Raw genomic sequence first — 22,388 nt, forward strand, 5'->3', positions numbered from 1 at the left:
CGTCACAAGTCAAGCGAGTAAGCAAACAAACAAAGCAACAAAGCAATGGACGGGCAAAAAATTAGCCTTGTCAGGGAGAATGATGGATCTTTTTTATTTCTTTAATATATAAGTTATTAAATATTAGTACGTCTACGTTACTGGCTGTTTTCGTAGTATTTACTCGTAACACCATAAGAGTCATAGCATGCTGTGTTGCTCTCACTCAGTTTTGCGTAATAATGGTTTCTTTTACTTCTTGTACTTTTAACATAAAGCTATCGGCGTTCTATCACAAATACTGAAATCTTATTGATTACGCTACTCGCTATCTATTCCGTGATATACAGTGAAAAGGGGGGAGTAACCCAACAGTGCGCGCGGCTAGAAAACTAAATGAAAGAAAAACACCAGTCTGTCCCGCTTTTAAGTTTTGAACGACCAGTACATAAATGCTAGTAGAAAAGGATTATGTGCTCTCGCCGCTATGCGTAATGGCTGATTCAGGCTCCGCACTCCTCAACTGCCACGCGATGGAAATCTCACATCATAATGTAATAGGGTCTACTTCTAGTGAGGAACTGCATGGTAGTTGAACATCATCGCTTGTGAACCTTTATGGGCATCTCACACAAAAATTTGGCACGCTCCTTAGCAGGAACGTCAAATAATGTCACGGGCATTGGATAAACTTGATATCACAGATAGATAAATCAGTTACCTGTGTCTGAGGATTAGTTAATATGCAAGAGAGGATATATTTTTCCATTCTTCTTCATATCATGTGATACTACTGTCATGAATATGATTGCACTCAAAGCCTTGACTTCACTTTATCGTATTTTTACGAGCCAGTCAGTTTCATTTTCTATTGTTATCGTCCATACTTGTCCAATCGAACCAGGCTCTGCTCTCGAAGGTTTGTTGTCAAACTTCAGACTATTTCAGTCGTTTCCATGTTATAACGAGGAGATACGAAGATTGCTCCACCCTTTATACTTTTGAAAGTTTCATTTAGATCCTCAATCTTCCTCTCAAGATCGTTCATCTTGTCTTGGTTTATGCAGTCCGTGATCAGACTAGCTCTAGCCAACGTAATAGAAAAATCGCCTTTTCTCCCTGTGGGAGGTAATAATTATTGTTAGCTCAGATCGGCAAACAACAACTGCTTCAATAACTTGAAGACTTAAGAGAAGTTTAAAAATCCTTTAAAAAAAAAAGAGAAATACAAAAATGTTAGATTTAGTCAAGCCTAAAATGGAGCACGGACGATCAATAGGGTTAAACCTTACAGTGACATACTTGAATATATGTACAGGTTAAAGAAATACCTTATTACGTGAAATTTCCTATCCGCGTTTTTCGGCAGGTTACATCTAAGAAGCTCTAATGGAAGGCATTTATTTGGATCCTAAGTCTCAGAGACACAAGGAGATTGCGATAGGGAAGGTACGGGATGGTTTAAAAAAATTGAAATTCATATTGTATGAAGAAGGTCCGAAAATTCTACGAGTAAAATGAATGATCCCAAAGACTGGTATAATTAAAAAGATTGAAAGTGAAAGCGATCTTCGCAGTAATGAACTCTATTTATAATAAGTAGAAGTGAAAATAAGGCCTGAAAAATTCAGGCCTGCACGGGATTTGAACCCACGACCCCCCCTACGATACCGGTGCAGTGCTCTACTAACTAAGCTAACAAGCCAACTAGGAGCTGGTCACTGTTTTGGTTCGTTATAAAGCCGTGAAGTGACGAATCAGTGACTGTGAATGTATTAAAATAAAATATGTGAACTGCGGTTTAAGAATGAATATGAAAGCGATCTTCGCACTAATACTGGTCGAGCACTGCACCGGTATCGCAAAAGTCATGGAATCAAATTCCGTACGGGCTTGAATTTTTTTTTAGGCCTTAATTTCGCCACTGCTTAAGCGGATCGCTTCCATATTCATTTCTTAACCCGCGGTTCACACATATTAATTTCATATAATCGCATTCAATGAAAAAGATTACTGCACACGACCAGAATAATATATCATATATTATGATTTGTATGACGCTTGTTTAGACATTCTGCACTTATTGAAAAGAGTCGAACCTTTTTTCTTCATTCGGTGATTGATTTTACGACACAAGTCCCAAGCTCCACCGGTCAACAATAACAGGGCAGCCACTCCCAAGCATGTAAAGAGAAACGGAAAATAGAGGACACCATCAGGGTCGAATAAGTTGACTTTGTTTCCGTCCCTGTTTTCAAATTCATCCTTAGGAGTAAAGAAGTTAACATTGTAAAGGGTACGATTTAGGACAAATTTTGCACAATAATTATTATTATTAACTAAAGATTTGTTAAGGTGGAGAGATAGAGATGGATTAGAAACCTCGGGGGATTTATCTAATTTAATCAATTTTTTAGCAATGATGAGCACAATGTCTTACTTGCCCATCCACGCAACACCCCAGTCTGTCTAGAAAATAGTTTTGCTTACAAAATAAATCTATAAATGAACTTAAGGTGAAAAATTCAACTTCACTGCGCAGGCCATGAAGCTGCTAAACCACAAACTTATAGCATGGCATATGGTACAGAAACCAGTTCAGTCGCCATAAACGGAAACTACGGAAAAGTCGGCGCACATGTTTTGCTACCAAAATTTGATTGAAAAAATTAATGATAAATGGGTATAAATACATATAAGTTCAGAGAACAATACTTACCAACAGAGATTGCTGCAGAAGTATTTCTGCGTGTTCATACCATTCTGCTTCTTGGGTGAACCTCTTTTCGCGAAGACACTCGGCCAACTTTGGATCTTTAACGCGAACGCCGTATTCCAAATACTTCTGCTGAAAAACTTCTTGAGCTTTAAATTTACGAGTCCTTGATGGATGATTTCTTTTGAAATGTGCTAAGAGATAAGCATCCATCAGAGCCCCTGTCACAGAATAATTCATTATTATTATCAAATGAAATTAATGGTATTTTGACCTGCGGGCAATGTATAAGTAAAGAAATGATACTCGCAGGTGGGCTGCAAGAAACTGCGAGGAGTGGTATGTTTTTCTGAATTATTTTCAGTTGCAGCGGGTTCGAATCCCTTCGCAGCCTGAACGTAGTTAATAAATTCTTTGACATATGAAATATATGGTGGCACTGATCCATCAAATATAGAAGCTGAAAAATAAGCAACAAATTTCAACAGGGCTGCATTGATCCATCAAAAAAGGTGCAGAAAACTAGAAGGAAACTATTTTAGTTCTCCTTGAAAAATATATTTTATTGACCACCAACAGATGCTCAGCCTTTTTCCATTGTTCCAAGCTCGTGACACGCTATAAATCGAGTGCCTTTTCACGTATAAAGTCCTTCTTTGATAATACCATATCAAGAAGTATTAAGCCATAATGTTGAAAACTATTAATAAAAATAATAATAATAATAATAATAATAGTTATAATAATAATAACATTTATTGACCACTCCACGAAAGAGGCTTAGGGTCAATAAAACAAATTGTAAATAAACAACAGGTGTTTAAAAATCCCAACTGGCAGGAGGCAGACCAGTTGGCTGATTGCAAAGTGCGGCCAAGGAGTTGAACTCAGGGCAACCGAGAACAAATCCAGTGCATAGCAGGGTGGAGGGCTAACAAGTCCGGTGCCTTAGCTACCCGACCACACTGCTCCCTTATCACTAAAGGATCGATCTGAGAACAGTGGCAGGCTGCAAATCACCTTCATATTTACCACTCTCCAAATGTTCATGAATATCAGCAGCTGTTTTCACACCTAAGAAAACAAGATTAAACATAGTTATTTTTTATTAACCAGAGAAAAAGACAGACTGCACCTTTATCAGTTTGAAAGCTTGCCTTTTCTCATTCGACTTGTTATCAAACGTTACAAAAAAAGAAAAGGTTTCAAAGCGATGAAGCACTTACGTGTGAGACTGGCCTGATGTTGAATTCCCGTAACCATTTCAATGGAACCAACAAGGACTACCACCTGGTCAGTTAGCCACAATATACAAATATGTTCATTTTTAAAGAACTATTGATATCTATACAAGAATAATTAATGTTTTGCTTTGAATTTTCATCAGTGGTCACCACGCTCGATCAGGACGAATGAGAGCGTTCTTTACATGAATGTATGAATAAACCTCAAATATCTGCAGTAATAATTTCAGTTTAGGATTAGTTTTTCAAATTAGCTGTGTACGTATCTGGTTCATTATAAAGATCTGAAGCGACCATTAGCAGATTAGAATTACATTAAAATAACTTAAAATACTCTTCGATAACCCTCGAGATTACTCAAGAAATATGTTTTTCGCTCATCGTTTGTTGCTAAACGTTTCTGTTGACATTTTCCGTTGCACATTTAGCCCTTAACTTGATTAAACCTTGCATTACTTACACTCTGAGCCTTATTTCACTATTTTCGAAAGACATCATGTTTCAACCGATTCCCCACACATCTTACGCTTTTAGGCTCACAGACATATTACGTCATGATAAATTTATTAGATAGTTGGCTGTGGAAATCCCTCGATATAGTCACCGTGTCCACATGGAACGAATGTCAGCCATGCCGTCACGTAGGAAACAGAACAACTACGGCTCAGAAGGCATCTAGTTCATGTCTTCGACGTTATTCGTGTTTAATAATCAGTTTCTGGTTCCCTTGTCTCCAGAATTGATTACGTGAGGCGCAGTAATGAACGGCTTGCAATAAAATTGATATAACTTTCCACTATCTCTCGTTTTTCCGGAAGTGTAGAATTGCAATGTCACCCTTTTCTTACCTTGGTTCCGGGTAATTTGACTTTAGCCTCCAGGGAAAAAGTTGTCATGGAAGAAGTCAATGTTGCAGTTAAGATAGATATGATACACATTCCTATTAAAATCCACAGCACTGCAAACAGGCGACCTCCAACTGACTTTGGGTAGCGATCTCCATAGCTTGAAATGTTAAAAATCAAATCGTTTTAAGCACGTGTATTCAAGAGGCTTGCGTGAGGTGAATGATCTTCACTCATTATCCTAATTTCTTTTGCAGCAATAGGAACGATTCGAAACTGTCATCCAGTAATTTGTGTAGACTTGACAAAAAATAGGAATACTATTGTTATGAGTTTGTACGTTCGAGAGGTTTGACAGGATAATTACTGGTGGTTCATATGTGCTGTTGTAAAATTAAAAAACAAATATGATCAAAGGAGTTGATAAAAACAAGCACAACAAAAACAGTTCGAGTCATCCGATGAGCTAACATATGGGCATGCCAACTACTATTTCTACTATGCTAGATCATCAACCTCTTCACTATTATCTTTTCATTATATCTTCTCAACCCATCCATTATTGTCTTCAACCTCATCACTATTATCTTTGGATCATGTCAAATATCTGCCAGCTTCAGCTAACAAAGGAAACGAAGTATCATCTACACAATAATGTTCAATGATATATACGCACCCCACCGTTGTGATGGAAATAAAAGCCCACCAGAAACCTTCCCAGACGCCCTTAGTAAACATGGGAGGAAAGTTGTCCGAGTTCCTCCATTTCTCCTGGTGTGGAAACAAAAAGTAAAATGGAAGATAAAAAAATTGCATTTTTCATGGTTTTTTTTTTTTTTTATCCTTTTTTAAAATTTCTTCTTTTTTTTTTTTTTTTTTTGATTCATAACAATGGCTTTTGTAATGTATGATTTGTTCTCTTATTTGCACGTCCCAAAATACAAAATTTCGATTCATAACCGCAAAGGATAGAAAAAGACCTACCAGTGACCAGGCAGCAATTCCTGCAAGCAGTGACAAGACAAGTATGAGGATTAAGACTGGCCAAGTAGCGAAGAGAGACTTCACAATTCTCCACGTGTAATCGCTTCTGCTTCTTTCTAAAACCAGGAAGGCGATTCCAGTCTGTGGTAACAAGGGAACAAGGTTTTTTCGGCTGCTCATTAGGTGATCAGCCTCAAGGTTAACGATAACCGGAAAATGCAGGTCTGCATCGTCGTGAGATGAAGCGTTGTAAATCAATTTCATGCTGAGTCGACAGCAATCAGCCAGCATCAGGTGAAGGAAGGCTGTTGACAAAGAAATGTGACACAGCTTTGTAAATTGATCTAACAGGTAATTGAATTTTTCTTTTCGGTTTATTTCTTTAAAAAATCTTAGGCCTGAGACAAATATGAGCAAAATATCTTCAGACTTTCCTTTCGTCGGTTTCACATTAAAATGTATTCTGTTTTAAACTGTGATTTCTTCAGCACGTGGCTTAAAATATTTCCTCGTCTCTCGACATACCACATGGGGATTTTACGCCTGTAAAGTGACGGAAAGTGCGGTTTATTGCTCTAATCCTTGCTCCTATCAAGAACTTTCGTTTGTTTGAAAAACAAAATGAAACATTAATGCCAATGATATTGTGGACTCTTGAGATGCAGATTTACCTATTTATTTTGAAGAGATTATATACTTATAATGATTGTCTTTTCTTTTCCCGTCTTGATTGAAATGTTACTATTCTGGATTGCTTAATTTTTCTCTCTACCTCTGAAATTTAGAGAATATTTATATCTTAATTCAGTTACTGCTCTCGCTCTGTTTTTTGGGTTGTCTTTCTGGTAATGTGAAATGGAAACAAATGAATTTCCTTTTGCTCAACCTGATAGACACAGTAAAAGCTTTCTTCCAAAACTTAACTTGAAAAAAAAGATTTTAAAATTTAAAAATTCAATATGCATTGCATGCAAATTTTACTGGAGTATCTCATAATTTTAGGCTTATCTCACGTTTCCTAATTGAAAACATGAACCAAAGAAAATGAGTCAAAAACATAACCTCATATCAGTAATAAACCGATTTTCCGAATTTGAGATACACTGTAAACGAATTTAAGAACACTTCTTATCATTTTGTGAGGTCACACAAGGTTTTATCGCTGATTTTAAAACACTATACATCGCTTTCGTTTCACTAGAAAGTTAAGCATGAAATATTCTAAGAGACCGTTATGATTTCCGCTGCCATTCAGATTTATTCAACTCAAATCTAGCCCGTCGAAGAATAACAGTTGCATACGAAGTTAAATGAATCATTTAGCGTCCATAAGAAAACTGGTCGACTGGAAGTGGTTGGTTAAGGGAAAATGGATGTTTTAAAAAGGTAGTCATTTATTGGAGGCGATCACTTTGCAATATAAGCGTGACTTTAAAACATCTCATGCAAGACTTACCACAGAGCAGTTGTTTTAGTGAAAAAAATGCAAATATTCAGTCATTGAAGATACTTCAATTTGTCGGTTTGAAGTCAGAGTACATCCCGAATAACATTGAAAACAACCACAAAAATCATCAAGGGAAAGCTTATTTAGTATAAAATCAAACAGAACTGAATCGACTAGTTCAAAAGAAAAAAAAAACAGAAAAAATGAAAGGAAGAAAAATTAGTAGAAAGCAAGGTACATTACTTGTCAAAAGTCCTTCATCTGAGTATGAGTTGTTTGTAACGTTTGTTTCCACGTAGGGAAGTCGAGCAAGAATCTCGTTCCGGTAAACAGAAAGCGATGGAGCACAATCCATGGATCCAGCATCACTTCTTAATATTAAAACTGAGGCGAGCAAAGTCAAGATTGGTAAATTGTAGACACTGGAAAAGCGTCGTGAAAAACGAGCCATGAAACTCAGCTGCATGACAGCCTAGAACCAGAAAGTCCCACACTGCAAGTAAAGGAAAATATTAAATTTCTGTCTCGTTTTAAGAGAAAGTGGAACGAGAACCCGAGAGATGGCTAATTCATCGCGAAAAATATTGATAAGTTGCAATGTAAGAGCGTAGCTTTTTAATCACTTTTGAATACACCAAACATGGTCTCACCACACATCTTTGTTGTCACGGTAAAATGATGTATCGATAATGCTGCTGTCGTTGTGGTATCTCATACAAATTACGTAAAAATAAAACCTAAGCCTGCAGCTTATAAAATTTGCATTTTTTGGAAGCATTTTTTCCTTTTCACTCAGCTTTCTTCGTTGAAAACATAATGTAAGCTCAGTCGAGTAATCAAAATATTATATTTGACTCTTCGTTTCTGTAGATAATACGAACAGTGAACAGTGATTAATAAGAGTTTTTGAAATTTTCACCCTATAAGTAAATAATTGTTCAGTCTTCTTCAGTTGTTTTAGAGATTGTTAAAAACCTCGCGTGAGATGAAAGACAAATCGCTTTAAGTATTGTTATTCCTACGAAACGTTGCATCTGGATGAGTTAATAGCATCAGTTGACGTTCGATGGCGGAAATTCTTTAAAAGTTTAAGGATGTGATAGATCCAAATAGATAATCTACCTAGTTGTCATTCGTTCGAGAGGAAAATCGAATGCACGATTGAAATGGAATTGAAGATAAAATTTCAACAACTAGAGTCAGTAGTGTTCATAACTGCGAGGATCGCCTCTATATTCGTTTACAATATCTAGATATCATATCTGGAGTACGAGCAGTAGTTCAGTGTTCGCAGCAAAGAAACAAAGTAACGTTGGGATAAGAAGGCATTACAATTGAAATGATCATGCCATTACATTTGACAAGGTGGATGATGTCATGCGTTTTAAACGTATATCATTTTTGTTTCTGGTTCAAAAGAAAAGGTTGGAAGTAAATGTGGGTGAAAAGTGAAATTTACTGTCTATCATTGTAAATATTAGAAAACCAAGGCAATACTGTCTTAATGAAAACATCAACGATTCCCAATTTATCAAATGAGACAAACGGGAACGAGTTTTGAGCGATATAAATAAGCCAAGACTGCCACCGTCATTTTGGATCTCCGCCTAGGTACATTTTAGTCACGTGCTAAGCAACGTATAATCGAGAACAAGATAGAATTTCATTTCAGGCCTATTTATCAATTTTGTGGTGTATAACTTTCGCATTTTAGTACGTAATATGTACTTTGAATCTTCAAATTGTCTTGAAACTTAAAAGAAAAATTTTCTTTCAAGATTCACTGAAAATCGGTAGCTAAAACTGTTTGTTTAGGTGTTATTCGATTTTCGTGTTAACTTGTAATTTCGCCAGTCGCCGGCATCTTTTGTTGCTTCACACAGGAAAAAACACACGATACGAAACGTAATGATCGATTTTGTCCTCAATCTCACGCCATAACAGAAAAAGCTTTTGAACACTCAGTGAACTCCGAGCGCTTCGCAGTAAGTGATATTTTCAATGAATCTTAGGATTGTTTTCAAGTTAAAGGATTGTAAATTACAATTTTATGAAAAACGAATGTTGTTCTGTTATTTCAGTGTGAATCCTTGCATGCCTGCTAGTCGCTGGCGCCGCTTGTTGAAACTAAAACGAAAAAAAAAACCTATTTTAAGATCATCATTGGCTTCTTTTTCACCCCACCATTATTCTTAGCAACAAAGGTCGCCATTTCGTTTGTTTATTGCTCGCCAAAAACTATCAAATGCACTTAAAAGCCTAAAATCGAAAAAAAGTTTACAGGAATCGACCAATCGAGCGAGCGAGTGCCATTTTCCACATAATATCTATGTGACATTACTAAAATTTCGGGCAACATGACTAAGGTTTCGGGCGACTTGACCGGTTACCCTAGCCCCCTTCTCTTATAAGCACCCCCCTCACCCCCCCCCCCCTTTCCGTGAAATACCGAAAATAAAAACTCAGGGCAAAATGATAGTGACGTGATGATCCTATGCACTTGATTTTATTTAGTTGCAGAGATTAAGCCCAACTATCTTGTAGTAATGATACTGAGCTCAACCTAGAATACACCTATTTACAAATGGACGGTTTTAATCTCGATGCATTCTATATTTAGTCTATAAGATTGAAGGGAGGCATCAGCAGATACACTCACCTCAACTATTAAATTATTTCGAGCGGATTGTCTCGCTAAGATGACTTCCAGCCGGATGGTCAGGAATGACTTTAACCCAAGCTGTTCAAAGACAGACAGCACCTGTCAAGGCAAGCTAACAATTAAAAATCAAGCCTGTTTTATATGCTAGCAGGTCTGTTCTTTGTCGCCCATCAGACTGGCCTTATTCCTAAGCCTCTTAAAAAAAATTAAGTGATATTGGATAGCTGAGAATGACAGTAATCAAATAATTTTAAATGTGTTTTTATGATCTTTCAGGAATCATTCATCCTTACAAAACAATATACGGAGCAATATTACCAATTTTTTCCAGTCGCGGGTATGTTTATCGAGCAGTATGGTTTTATATATTGTTTTTAAAAGACAATTGCACGAATCCGTCCTCGTGAAAGTAGTGTCCAGCAAAAATCTTAACACAGAAACGGGGAAGAACTGGTTATTCTCTACAAGCAAATCAATATGGCGTAATAAATTAAGGCACCACCTCTTTTGAATTAATCGGAAATTTCTTTCGCAGTTCAATTTTTGTACAAGCCAATTACTTCAAAGTGCCTTAGGTGCTTACAAAGAAACTAAATGAAGCAATTGTAATACAGCAGCATGAAAAAGGTTCTCTCTCGTGTTGACATTTTCAGGTTCTCTGCGTAAAACAGCTCTAATATTTAATTTTTTAGTATAAGCCGCCAAATAATTATAAAACATGCCTCTTTAGACCACAGGGAAAGAGAAATTTACCCTCGGTTCTTAAGTTTTTTGCCGGTGTTATAAACAATGAGATCTTAGTTATTGTGGCATTTTCCTGGAGATTTATGGTTTATCAATAAACTTCGGCCCAAATCATTTTACCTACAAGTATAACTAGTGTGGTAAAGGAACCCTTTAATTCATTTTGTCAGAAATACTCACCGGTCCGTCCAAGCAAAACTCCTTTTTGTTTAAATTTTGGAATCGTAAAGAACGTGCGCCAGTTTTATTTTTTGGAGATACGTGATCAGAAATTAAAATTTGTTATCGTTTTAGCGTAGCAGCAAGCAAATAGAATAAAAATTTGATATCCTGTTTGCTCCAATCATTTATTCAAAGTAGAAATTAGATGCCTTCTCAGTTTATTTCTAAATCAACGAAAACAAATAAAAATCAAAATTATAAAGGCAAATCTACGAAGCGTACTTGTTATGATTTACCAATCGAAGGCAACAGAACATATGTTATGTTTAACATGGTCGACTCACCTGCACAACCTCCACGTCCTCAGTTCATCATATTGTTACCGTGCACGAGATTCAGACTGATCAGCAATTTGCGTGTTTATCTCATGATATCTTACATCAGCTTCCCTAAGTTGTTGGAAACTATAGCTTCAATAAAACGCCGGAAAGATTCTAGCACTCTAAATGTTGATGTTTTCACTAACAGTCCGAGGCTGAGTGAACTTAAAATCGGAAGCAGATTGAAATCGCTTTTCTTTATTGGCAGCGACAATAAAAAGTACCAAATTTCGATCTCTGTTGTGGAGAAATTGAAAAACGTACCTTCGTTTCCTTCAAAAACAGAACCCGGCGGATCCCCTTACAAATTCAAAGTTATGTTCTTCAACTCACAGTGATTATCAATGATAAAAATGAATGACAAAACCTTACAATAGGTCCCAATTTAGATGTTAAAAAACCAATCCTTGAAACGGAAACGGAATTGTCGGAAATATTGGCTGATTCATTGTTCGCTCTTGTCACCGCTTCATGTCTCACTCAACGTATGCATAATTATTACTCACCTGGCACTCTTCCATAGCTCAAGTACATATATTATTATTCATCGATGAGAGGTAAATGATTTTTGTTTGGTAATGCAAAACTGGCTTTGTTCCGTGCCTAAATACAAAACCGTATTTTTTTATTTAAAGACTAGAAATAGAAAACCTTAGATAGTTGGGATGACGCATGTAAGAATAAGAGCAGCGCGGAAACATCGAAAATCGCGCACCAACACACAAGATGACATGTTTGCCGCAAACATTCTCCATTTCCCGGCTTAAAACATGCTTTTTGAAATAGAAATGAAAGAGAAAAATATCACACATATGAAACTGCGCTTAAAACTTCCTAGAGGCTTTCTTTTAATTCGGGTACAATCTGTTGGAACCGCAACAAAAAATACTTTACTTGAAGGAGGGGCCAATATTAGGATATTACCATTCTCCCTAATTACGGCGAGACTACAAACAATTCCCCCTATGAATTTTACATCACCAATTTTTCCGCTTTTCAAATGTTCAGTGCAGTTTTAGGTTGAGGTTGCAAGTACGCATTCTCGGCATGGGACCATAGTCAAGCAGTAACGTATGGGTAGTTGAAATCATGAGTATTTTATCTATTCCGATCTGGCCAAAATCGGCGACTTAACTACACCTTTTGTTGTTCATTTACGCAAAATGTACATTTATTTACGTCAATAGTTGAAAGTATACGGCAAATATACGTTCATTAGCACTTCCATGAACTTCATGAACGCGAACGAACTTTAACGTCATTTGCATTTGTATTAACATTCAATGGCATGAACCGGATGAACAATTGCACCTTTGCAATGAACAATTGCACCTTTGGACAATCAAACATAACAACTATACTTTCAATCTTGCGCAATGGTTGATTATTAACACCAATAGAAAATCAATTGCATAGTATGACAATCAATTGCGTCTTAGAAACGTACAATAATGCAATTTGCATAGGGACGCACAATCAATTACACCTTCATACAATCGTTTATTCAAAATGATCAATCATTAACGTGAACTGACAAACGTGTGTAGTAATAACAATCAACTGGGGAAAAAGAAATTTCATATTGTTCTATTACAGTGTACTGTAATGTCATGTTTTGTAATTTTCCTTCAATTTCTTCATTATTTAAACATCTTAGAAGGTACGTTTGCATAAATCTGTACCACAATGGCAGGATTGTTGTGGGCTGGTGCGCTGTCATAAATGAAATCACATATTCATTTGGGTCGACATTTAGCCTTGCCTGTGACAGAAAATCATTAAATGTCCATTCATTCCACCGAGAAGTGCCGAGTGAAAAACTAGTCCATTGGTGGGTGAAATTGCCAGTGCTACAGTAACACTTCTCCCTCGCTGACCACATACTTGTCGACGTGCCCTCTCTATCATCCTTGCTCGTCCGTGTCTTCTTGCCGTCCAAATATTGTACCCACGCTCGTCTACAAATATTCTATGATTCACTACAGCATGGTGCATGAACCTGTTGGCATAGTCGACTCTTTTTTGCAGGACATCAGGGCGGTTTCGTTCAACTGGGAGTGGCCTTGCCAGTTTTACACGATACAACATACTTTTAAGTGTTCTTGCTACTGTATGGTCATGGATGTTGGTTTTCTTGGAAGACGCTGTCTCAATTCTTGATTTATCTGTGCTAGTGTTAACAGGCAATTTTCGTTTAAAATGTCATTCAGGCAATTCCTCATTTCATCATCTATTCGAACATTTTGTCAGTTCGCGTTGATGATTGACCATTTGAATAAACGATTGCATGAAGGTGCAATTGATTGTGCGTCTCTATGCAAATTGTATTATTGTATGTTTCTAATACGCAATTGATCGTCATGCTATGCAATTGATTTTCTATTAGTGTTAATGATCAACCATTGCGCGAGATTGAAAGTATATTTGTTATGTTTGATTGTCCAAAGGTGCAATTGTTCATCCGTTGTTATTAAATGTTAACACACATGCAAATAGCGTTATTGAAAGTTTGTTCGCGTTAATGAAGTTCATGGAAGTGCAAATGAATGTATATTTGCCGTACAGTTTCAACTGTTGACGTAAATGAATGTACATTTGGCGTAAATAAATAGCAAAAGGTGCTCTATTCTAGAAATTGTCTCCTTGTAACAATAACTTCACGAAAAAATGCACAATCAAAGATGAGATAATCAGGATCTATTTTCCTTTAGCATAACATATGGCGTAACTTCAATGAGTTGGTCGGCCCTTTCAACGCTCCCAATGAGGCAATCCAATTATTAAAGGGAATTGCGGTCTCTTTCGGAGCAAGTGCTGTTAATTACTTTGATTCTTAATTTTTTCTTATCATCAAATAAACGCTACACTTTAAACACAGCAAACGTTTCGGAAACTTCACAATAATTCTGTCATACCGTGCGTTTGGTAACATGCACCTGAGAGAAGCGGGAAAAGTAAAGTGCAAGAAAAGCAGTAAACGATATGCAAATATTTAATACTTCTGTACTAATTTAGTGGATGGCATACAACATGCAATTTTTAGCGTTAACACCTATGCTACGTAAACTTTACCTTCATAACAGTTCTGCGACTCTTACTCGACACTAAGTACCAATTATAGAGAAGGCCAAAATATTTTTAATGGCCAAACCAGCGCTAAACTCAGCTAAACTCGTGTTTAATTCTTCAATTATCATGGAATTAGAGGAACGTCGCAGATAGTACTGGCGTTTTCGATTATTACGGAAAAAGGAGGAAAGGGGAGTGACTCAGAATTATCTTTTCCGAAGGAAATATTTGTCCCATTTTAGTTATCATCGAAACAACCCGGTCTTCCAAGGAAAGAGAAACCGTCCTTCATTATCTTTGACAGAAGAATTTACTGGATTATTCCACTGATTAGTTGAGCTTCTAATAAAGCCTCAGTCTTGATATATTTATTCGTTAATTTTTTGTCTCTCTTGTTACTTACCTTCTATGGCTTGCAGATGAATGCACACACCAATCGCTTGTTGTGTGCCTTTAGACATTTTTCCGTTGTAGGCTTGATCTTCTCGTTTCCCCAACTTTAAGGAAACCATTAAGAGAGGAGAAGCACGAATAAAAGGCGTAAACCTCATCCCTGGAAGAAAATAAAATTAAAACATCGAAGCTCATAATGTTCTCTGTTAATGAGTACCTATTTCGCACGAGTTTGTTAAATTTTGATAATTTGTGTTGACTGATTTATGTGATTTCCTAATGAGTGACGCAACCTGCCCAAATTCCCACGATAATGGAACATATTACAGTGAATTAAATCGCGAAACTAATTTTGAATATTTTAGGTAGAACACACTAAAAGAAAATGTGAAAACTCTTGTTGTGAAGGCTGCTTCCTTTGACTAATAATCTTGAGAGCCGGCGCTTGAAATAGAAATGCAATAAAAAATCAAAAGCTGGATTCAGTGGAGAAAAATCCAGATACTAACTAGGTGTGTGTCTTCTTCGAAAAAAAAACTACGCTTATTAAAAACTACAAAATGAAATGTCCTCAGCCGGTCCATGAAGGAAAGTGATTCACTGCTCAATATTTTGGATGACTACCAGCTCATGGTCGTTACTTTCCTTTTTCCTCTAAGTTCAAGGAATGTGTCAAGCTTCTTTCAGAGTGGTTACAATGTTCAAAAGTATAGTTTCAAAATTAGTCGTTATCTCTCTCGAATCATGCTTCATTATTTTGTTATTGATAACAGATACATCTGAAAAGCCCTCGAAATTTTGTTGGAAAAATATGTCACGTGACACATGTGTGAGTTGAAGTAGTTTCAATATGAGCAAAAAAGTTCAATGGTGTATTTCACCAAACCCTAGCATTCATTACCGATCAGTTTAAGAAATTTTTATTGCTTAAATTTGGTTCAGCTATGGCGCATTGAACATCCTTGTTTATGACACTTGTAGATGCACTGACCCAGCAGAAATTTTACTGGCCCCTAGAATAGTCACGCGTGTGAGATATTTTACAGAGAAGAGACCATACAAAGAGCTTTTTATTGGCACTCGTATTTTATAACTAATACCTTTTCTAAGTTAACCATTTAACATGGCGTGTTTTCGTTTTCAGTGGTGTGGTTTCTGGGAGGGGCCTTATGATACTGAACGAGATTTTCAATGATTTATTCATGTTTGTGTCGGATGTTTTTATCCTGTTTTTATTTCGCTTTTTTTATTCATCACTTATATCATTTAAAGTGAGGTTAAGAGAACCGTTTTGTAACAGTAGGAAGGGTCCTCGATAGTTTTTGTGACGAGAGGAACTCTCATTTACCTTGTGGTTTTGTTATTTACTCACATGTTCTGACATCCATCAAGAATGGTCATAACACCGAAAAACTCAAGAAATATTTATCATGTTCGTGGTTTTCAGAGTTTGTCAATAGTTTGATTTAATTCCCTGTTCAAAATTTCACACTTGTCCAATCTTCCTGATTTTTCGTAAGGCGTTATTTCCATGGTTGTCACGTGAATGAGATGTGTTATTTGATTGGTTGTTGCCTGACATGACGACCCTCACGCCTACTTCCGTTGTTTATGAACTTCTGCATTGATTAATAGTTATCTAAATTCTCGAGATTTACCGATTTCCTCCGGTTGTACTGCTTGTGGGTTTTGTCTGTTCTCATTCTATCGCACGTGAAAATGATGAAGGCAAGAAATGAGGGATTTTGTAACATCGTCTGCATGAAGACGTTGTTCTTCGTGTTCAGTTTCCTTTTTTGGGTAAGTAATTCTGATCAGCCAACCAGCAGCCCAACTTCTCGAGTACAACCAGCTTAACGTAATTGTATTTTGGTTTTTCTTGTAGATGTCTCGCTAATGTGGTATTTTTAAATACGAGTAATCATTCATGTACAACATAGTTAATTCCCCTTATCTTTCTGCCTGAGTCAGTCCTCTAGACAACGTATATGATCACAAAATAAGCTTACGTTTTATTCTCAAGATGATGTGTGTATTGATCAACTGGACAACAGCTGCCTTTTATTTTCCTTTCCGTGACTTAATGAGTTTTATTTCATCATATGTTGTGGTTGTTCAACCGTGTCTTTCTTCGGTTTGTAGAGTAAATGATATGACTAGAACCCTTTTTTCTCAAAGATTTCAAATAAAAGAATGTTCTAACCATTGAACGATATCGATAAATATAGCTTATTGCGGATGTATCCTGAATAAACCAGTAGCATCCAGAAATTTTCATAAGCTTAAGTCTCATATTTTGAATTTTAGCCATATTTTTAGAAAGTGTCATTCTCTTTAGAATACTGACTGCTCTCAGTAACAGTAACACTTCAACCTGTCTGATCAAAGTGATGAGTTTTCCTTCACTCTGTTCGGCGGAATTCAATTTTTATCTAGAGGGGCATCTTTGTCTATTCTTTGACTGGAATTGGAAACATTTTTTTTTATTGACTTATCTTAATTGTGGCCAGTAAATTATAGCAAATTTACAGAAAGAAATCGAAATTAGTGTTTGTGTTCTTCAATAATATTACTGACTAATTTTGAACCCATTTACAAACTACTTCCCCCCCTTCCTTGTAGTGCCTTTTCAGTAATACTTGAAATACGATACAACACACAAATAAAAAAAAAAACACTATTATTGTGGGAATGTTTTGGCAAATGGTATACTTACAAAATTGCGGCCAAATTCTGATAGTAATCATTGCTTAAGGTTACTAGAAATTGTATGAAATTGGAAAAAAAAGGCTTTTGAATGATTCTCTGATTTCGCTTATTTCAATTTGATCAGTAATGGTAGTTGAACTGTCCAATTACATAGACATGATGCGTCCACTGTCCAATTAACCCTTTAACTCTCATAAGTGACCAAGAAAGAATTTCTCCTTACAATATCAAAACAATATCAAGCAGACAAGTTATGAGAATAAAGAAAAATATCAGTTAGGGGATTATAAGATAATCCAATACTAAATCCTCCAAACTATCATCACAAGAACTGTATAGGAGATAGTAAGGAGAATTACTAATGAGATCTTGGGAGTTAAAGGGTTAAAGCATGATGCATACACTGTCTGATAAGTATTCATATTGGGCTGATGATTACCAATCATGATTGGGAATTTTGTTTTAGTTTGATTACACACTGTCACAGTAACTCACCATTAGAATCTATTAGTTGTTCAACCCAGAAGGGGGACAAGAAACACACAAGGACTCCTTTGACTCCTTTTGGGTACTTATCAAAGAGGATGTGATAGTAATGGTGTGTTTTGATGAACTTTACTTTCCTGTAACAGATTAATTTTAATTCATAATTCTTTAATTGTTATCAGCTTGCAGGACTTGGTATTATGGGAGTTGGAATATGGATCATGGTGTACAAAAGTGACTATCAGAGCTTGCTGGATAGTGATATATATGTCATTATTCCTGGTCTTATGATTGCAGCTGGAGTTGTGGTTGTTATTGTAGGGATCATAGGGTGTTTGGGAGCAGCCAAAGAAAATCGCTTTTTCTTAATTTCAGTGAGTTTCTTGGTGGATTCTATTGTTTCATGATGATAAAGTTATGATGTTGTGTGCCAAAGTTATAATTTTTTGCAATTAAGAGGTGAACTAGTCACAGTAAAGTTTTAAATAGAGATGAAAATATTTTCCAATATGTTGATAATCATGCAATTGGTAGAGGATTTACTAGTGTTATATTTAGTAACAAAGCAAGTGTGTTCCTATGCTTTTATACTTGGAACCTTTTGGCAGTTAAAGGAATCATTTCTTTTGATGTAGTTTAAGATGCTCCCTATGCAGTTCAGTACTTCAGAACCAAAAGTTTTGTTGGTTTTACAGACTACCCAAGTTTTTGAATGTTAAATATAACTAACTTGCCTATGTCTTCTCATTTTTGACAGTTTTTAGTGATGGTGATCTTGATTTTCATCCTGGAATTAGCTATTGGAGTTCTGGCATTTGTTTACTCTTCCAAGGTAATTAAACTTTTTTAAAAAACTAGCAAATTGTATTAAGACTCAGTAGTTTTTGTTTGAGCATCAGTCAGAGTGTTTGGAGTTTAAAGAAAGTTGCCTTTTTCTCATTTATTCAGAATAAAAGATACATATTTTGTGTAGTTAAAGATATCTTAACCCTTTAACTCCTAGACATGATCAACATGAAGCTTCTCCCTTTAGTATCCTTACATTATCCAGCAAACAGCTAATGAGAATATTCAAACTTATCAGGCAGACATTGTTGTCTTGATCCAACACCAAATTCTCATAACTAATTTACATGGATATGCGTAGCAGTTAGAGGGGAGAATTACCAATCAGATCTTAGAAGTTAAAGGGTTAAGGTATGAATTAACAGCATCTTAATTTACTTTAAAATTCCTCTCCAATTTGCACTCCATGATGCCTACCATATAGACTTTTCTGGATGTTTTTGATTTTGGAAACAATTAATGCACATGCTTGGTAAAATTATAACTACCAAGATTTTAGAGGATGGGGTAAGCTTAAATTTTTGCAGTGCTTAACTTGTATTTATCAATAGTTATAGAAAAGCATCACAAATACAATGGAACTTCTGCAAATCACAGTACAGTAAGTTGGGCACTTAAATCACTGAAATGAACTTTTAAGCGCATAAATTTTCTTATAGTTTCAATGAACTTTATAAAATTTGTTTTATAAATCATTATCATTTGTAGCTGTTGAAGTAGCCATCTTTTGACAACAGCCAATTTTTCATTCATTTTAAGAACTTGTTCCCTTTTTATTTATTGTCTGTTCTTTACAGCAAGCAGCTACTTTTTACTTTTGGGACAGACCATCCAAGGGAGGTGTCAGAATGCATCCATGTGTATATTTTAGTATTTTTTCATTCTGTTTATAGATAAAAGATGAGATACAAACATCAATAAAGGAGAAAATGAACCAGCAGTATGGTGTGAATGATGCTGTCACTAATTCAATTGATACGCTACAACAAGAGGTTGGTGTTATTTTCTTTATAAAAATTAATGTCAAGTTCTTCATAAATATTTTTGTGCAGTCTTTTCATGTTCAGTTCATGAAAATGATTGTAGATGATGTATTTCAACACTTTTAATTACTCCTTGCTTACTTCAGAACCGATGTTGTGGTGACACTGGTGGAAAGAGTTGGAATGGTACATCATGGCAGCAAAGGGATGGAAATGAGAATGTTGTTCCCGACTCATGCTGTAAAACAGTTTCTGAGGGGTGTGGCAAAAGAATGCACCCATCAAATATCAATAATGAGGTACAGTGTAAAGAGCACACTATTTATATATGTTTTGACATTATTGCATCTAGTACTAGGGATTCTTGAACAATGATATGAATTAAAAGGTGCCATTTGCAGAGAATGAATAATCTGAGTCCTCTGTGAGGATTTGATTGGCACTCATTCATCCCTCTTACCCTTAGCGAAGTAAGAAACTGGTCACGTACTCATCTCTATAGAGAAAAGATCTCTGGCTGAAGGAAAAAAAAAGTCTTTCAACAGTTAATAAAAAGTAACTCTGCACTACATTGTTCAGTCAACACAATTTGCCATTCGTTCAGGAGACATGAGTGGATTTTTGGCTTAATGTGTTAGATTTACTCTAACTGTTTTATGCTTTATAAATGTCAATTTGTGTTTAAATAGGGAACTGTCAGTCCCTTTAGTGTTTGGTTGTGTTAATATGTTGTTAAAGTGGATTTCCAGAAGTCAAAAGTCTTTGTTTTAGGGCTGTTTGACACAAGTAGAAGAATTCTTTCAAGAACATTTCTTCATTCTTGCAATTGTTGGAATAGGAGTGGCTTGTCTACAGGTTAGTTTATTGGGTACAACTGCTATTAGTTTTCAAATCAAACAAATCTTTTATCATCTTGTCATTATATGGCTGCTGTGCATGCAGCTGACATGCCAACCAGACGTGTACCGGGGTCATCATTACATCAAGGATTGTTGTATTATTCTGTCAAGTTTTTACAGTGTCATCAATGTACTGTCATTTTACCTGTGAATATTGCTTTAAAGGATCGTGTAGATTAGATCTAGAATTGGCTGACACTGCAATGCAATTCATCCATTTACAAACTGTACCTGCATAGAATAGAAAAATATAACAAAATATTTCTGCATAAAACAAGCATAGGGTTCACTTTAAGATTTGATGTGAATCACAGTATATTTTTCTTTTAAAAAAAACTGATTTGCAAAATTGTTTTCTTTAATTTCTTACATTTCAAAATATGAAATATTCAAAGTAATTTCTTAATTTCAAAATATTTCAGCATAAAACAAGTATAGGGTTCACTCTAAGATTTGATGTGAATCACAGTATATTTTTCTTTGAAAAAACTGATTTACAAAATGGTTTTTTTTAATTTCCTTTTTTTTTTTCATTCTCAGCTTATAGGAATTATCGTGACTGTGTGTATTCTTCGATTCGTGGAGGAGTATTGAATTCACGTTTGAAGTCCTCACAAAGCAGATATGCAACCACTGTAGTGACATTAGTTGGTGGAAAACGTTTGCAAAATTGTCATTTTAAACCATGTAGGGTGTGCTTCTCCATACGATGTATTTAAAAGTGTACACGAACACAAGTACCTAGAATTTTCGATGTTCGTTCGCTTTTTGAGTTGTGCATCTTGCAAATACTGATGTGTTTATAGCACTTAACGGGCCGTGTTTTGTTCCGGGCACTTTCTGTTGACCTCAGCAAATGCTCATCATACACAGCAACTTTGACATCACGGCAGGAACAGCGAAGTTCACCCACTCGCGTGTTTACAGATGTATGGCATATTAAGTATAGCTGGTAGTTTGAAACATGGTTGTATCTTGTAGAGAGTTTTTAAGGTGCCTTTTGAGGGTAGCAGTCAGGAGAGGTGTATGTGGATGATTCACAATGCAATTTTATGGCTAACAATGCAATTTTATGGCTAAAAAGAAAGTTGGTTTCCTTCTTTAGATTTCGGCCTAGGTTAAATTTAGTGTAAAGTTTAAATGAGTTTGTAAAATGGTGCATAGAAATGTTGCAATGAATATTTTGTGTAAATTGTTTTGTTTGTTATTTTTTAATTGGATCTATAAATTTGTTTTTCTTTGATGCTTTCTTGTATAAAAAAGTTGATAATGCTTATACACTCTGAGTCAGACCCCGTGATCAACGAATAAATTTCTATTTTTCCCCAGTTGTTTGCTCGTAAATCATCGTAGCAGTGCCGTGCTTCATCAGTGACTTACTAAATTATCGCACCTCTAAACGATTTTATATGATATCTTAACGATTTTACTGACCCAATACATGTAAATGTAAATGTAAACGGGCACTAAGATCGTCTTCTCTACACCTTTTGGCGACTCCGAGACTAAAGACTTGTGGAGAGAGAAGACTATGAAACTCCATCCCACTCAAACTAAGATAAAGTTCTTTAATTGACAGTTTTAATATAATTTTTTTTTCAGGTGATAAATATGTTTAATAACCTCAGAATTTTTAACTTAGTTTATTCATATATACATATTTTTTTCCCTTTTCCCCCTTTCTTTTAGCTTTTTAACAATCTTTTGAAATCTTTTGAAATCTTTTCAAATTTCAAACTGTGAGAAGCTAGGCTCTCGTTCTTAAACCAACATCGTGTAATATATAAGGTGACCTGTGTGATGCAGGATGTATGGGCTGTACGCATGGAGATCTGTGGGG

The 22,388-nt window shown here is 35.8% G+C and overlaps 2 protein-coding genes and 1 pseudogene across 6 annotated transcripts; 1 reads left to right on the forward strand and 2 right to left on the reverse strand.

Moving 5' to 3' along the window:
- Positions 1 to 94: 94 nt before the first annotated feature.
- On the reverse strand, positions 95 to 11,607 carry LOC131798597 (uncharacterized). 5 transcript variants are annotated; one of them, XM_059116282.2, is made up of 12 exons: positions 11,428 to 11,607; positions 11,128 to 11,232; positions 9,875 to 9,976; positions 7,459 to 7,708; positions 5,769 to 6,073; positions 5,461 to 5,555; positions 4,788 to 4,944; positions 3,922 to 3,985; positions 3,728 to 3,769; positions 2,699 to 2,916; positions 2,079 to 2,244; positions 95 to 1,098 (listed from the first exon to the last, which is right to left on the reverse strand). In XM_059116282.2, the coding sequence occupies exons 4-12, from the start codon at positions 7,679 to 7,681 to the stop codon at positions 914 to 916; spliced, it is 1,455 nt and encodes a 484-aa protein (XP_058972265.2). In that variant the 5' UTR covers positions 7,682 to 7,708; positions 9,875 to 9,976; positions 11,128 to 11,232; positions 11,428 to 11,607; the 3' UTR covers positions 95 to 913. The 5 variants fall into 5 exon arrangements, with proteins under 5 accessions (XP_058972265.2, XP_058972262.2, XP_058972264.2 ...); XM_059116279.2 differs by having other exon boundaries at positions 3,716 to 3,769; XM_059116281.2 differs by lacking the exon at positions 11,128 to 11,232 and having other exon boundaries at positions 3,716 to 3,769.
- A 1,196-nt stretch (positions 11,608 to 12,803) lies between these two features.
- Positions 12,804 to 14,693, reverse strand: LOC136282996 (uncharacterized; annotated as a pseudogene).
- A 1,557-nt stretch (positions 14,694 to 16,250) lies between these two features.
- LOC131798560 (CD151 antigen) lies at positions 16,251 to 21,872 on the forward strand. The gene is made up of 7 exons (XM_059116217.2): positions 16,251 to 16,425; positions 18,003 to 18,194; positions 18,578 to 18,652; positions 19,560 to 19,658; positions 19,796 to 19,948; positions 20,421 to 20,504; positions 21,089 to 21,872. The coding sequence occupies exons 1-7, from the start codon at positions 16,345 to 16,347 to the stop codon at positions 21,140 to 21,142; spliced, it is 738 nt and encodes a 245-aa protein (XP_058972200.1). The 5' UTR covers positions 16,251 to 16,344; the 3' UTR covers positions 21,143 to 21,872.
- Positions 21,873 to 22,388: the final 516 nt, after the last annotated feature.

The sequence above is a fragment of the Pocillopora verrucosa genome, chromosome 8 (genome assembly GCF_036669915.1).
Source record: "Pocillopora verrucosa isolate sample1 chromosome 8, ASM3666991v2, whole genome shotgun sequence".
NCBI classification, from domain to species: domain Eukaryota; kingdom Metazoa; phylum Cnidaria; class Anthozoa; order Scleractinia; family Pocilloporidae; genus Pocillopora; species Pocillopora verrucosa.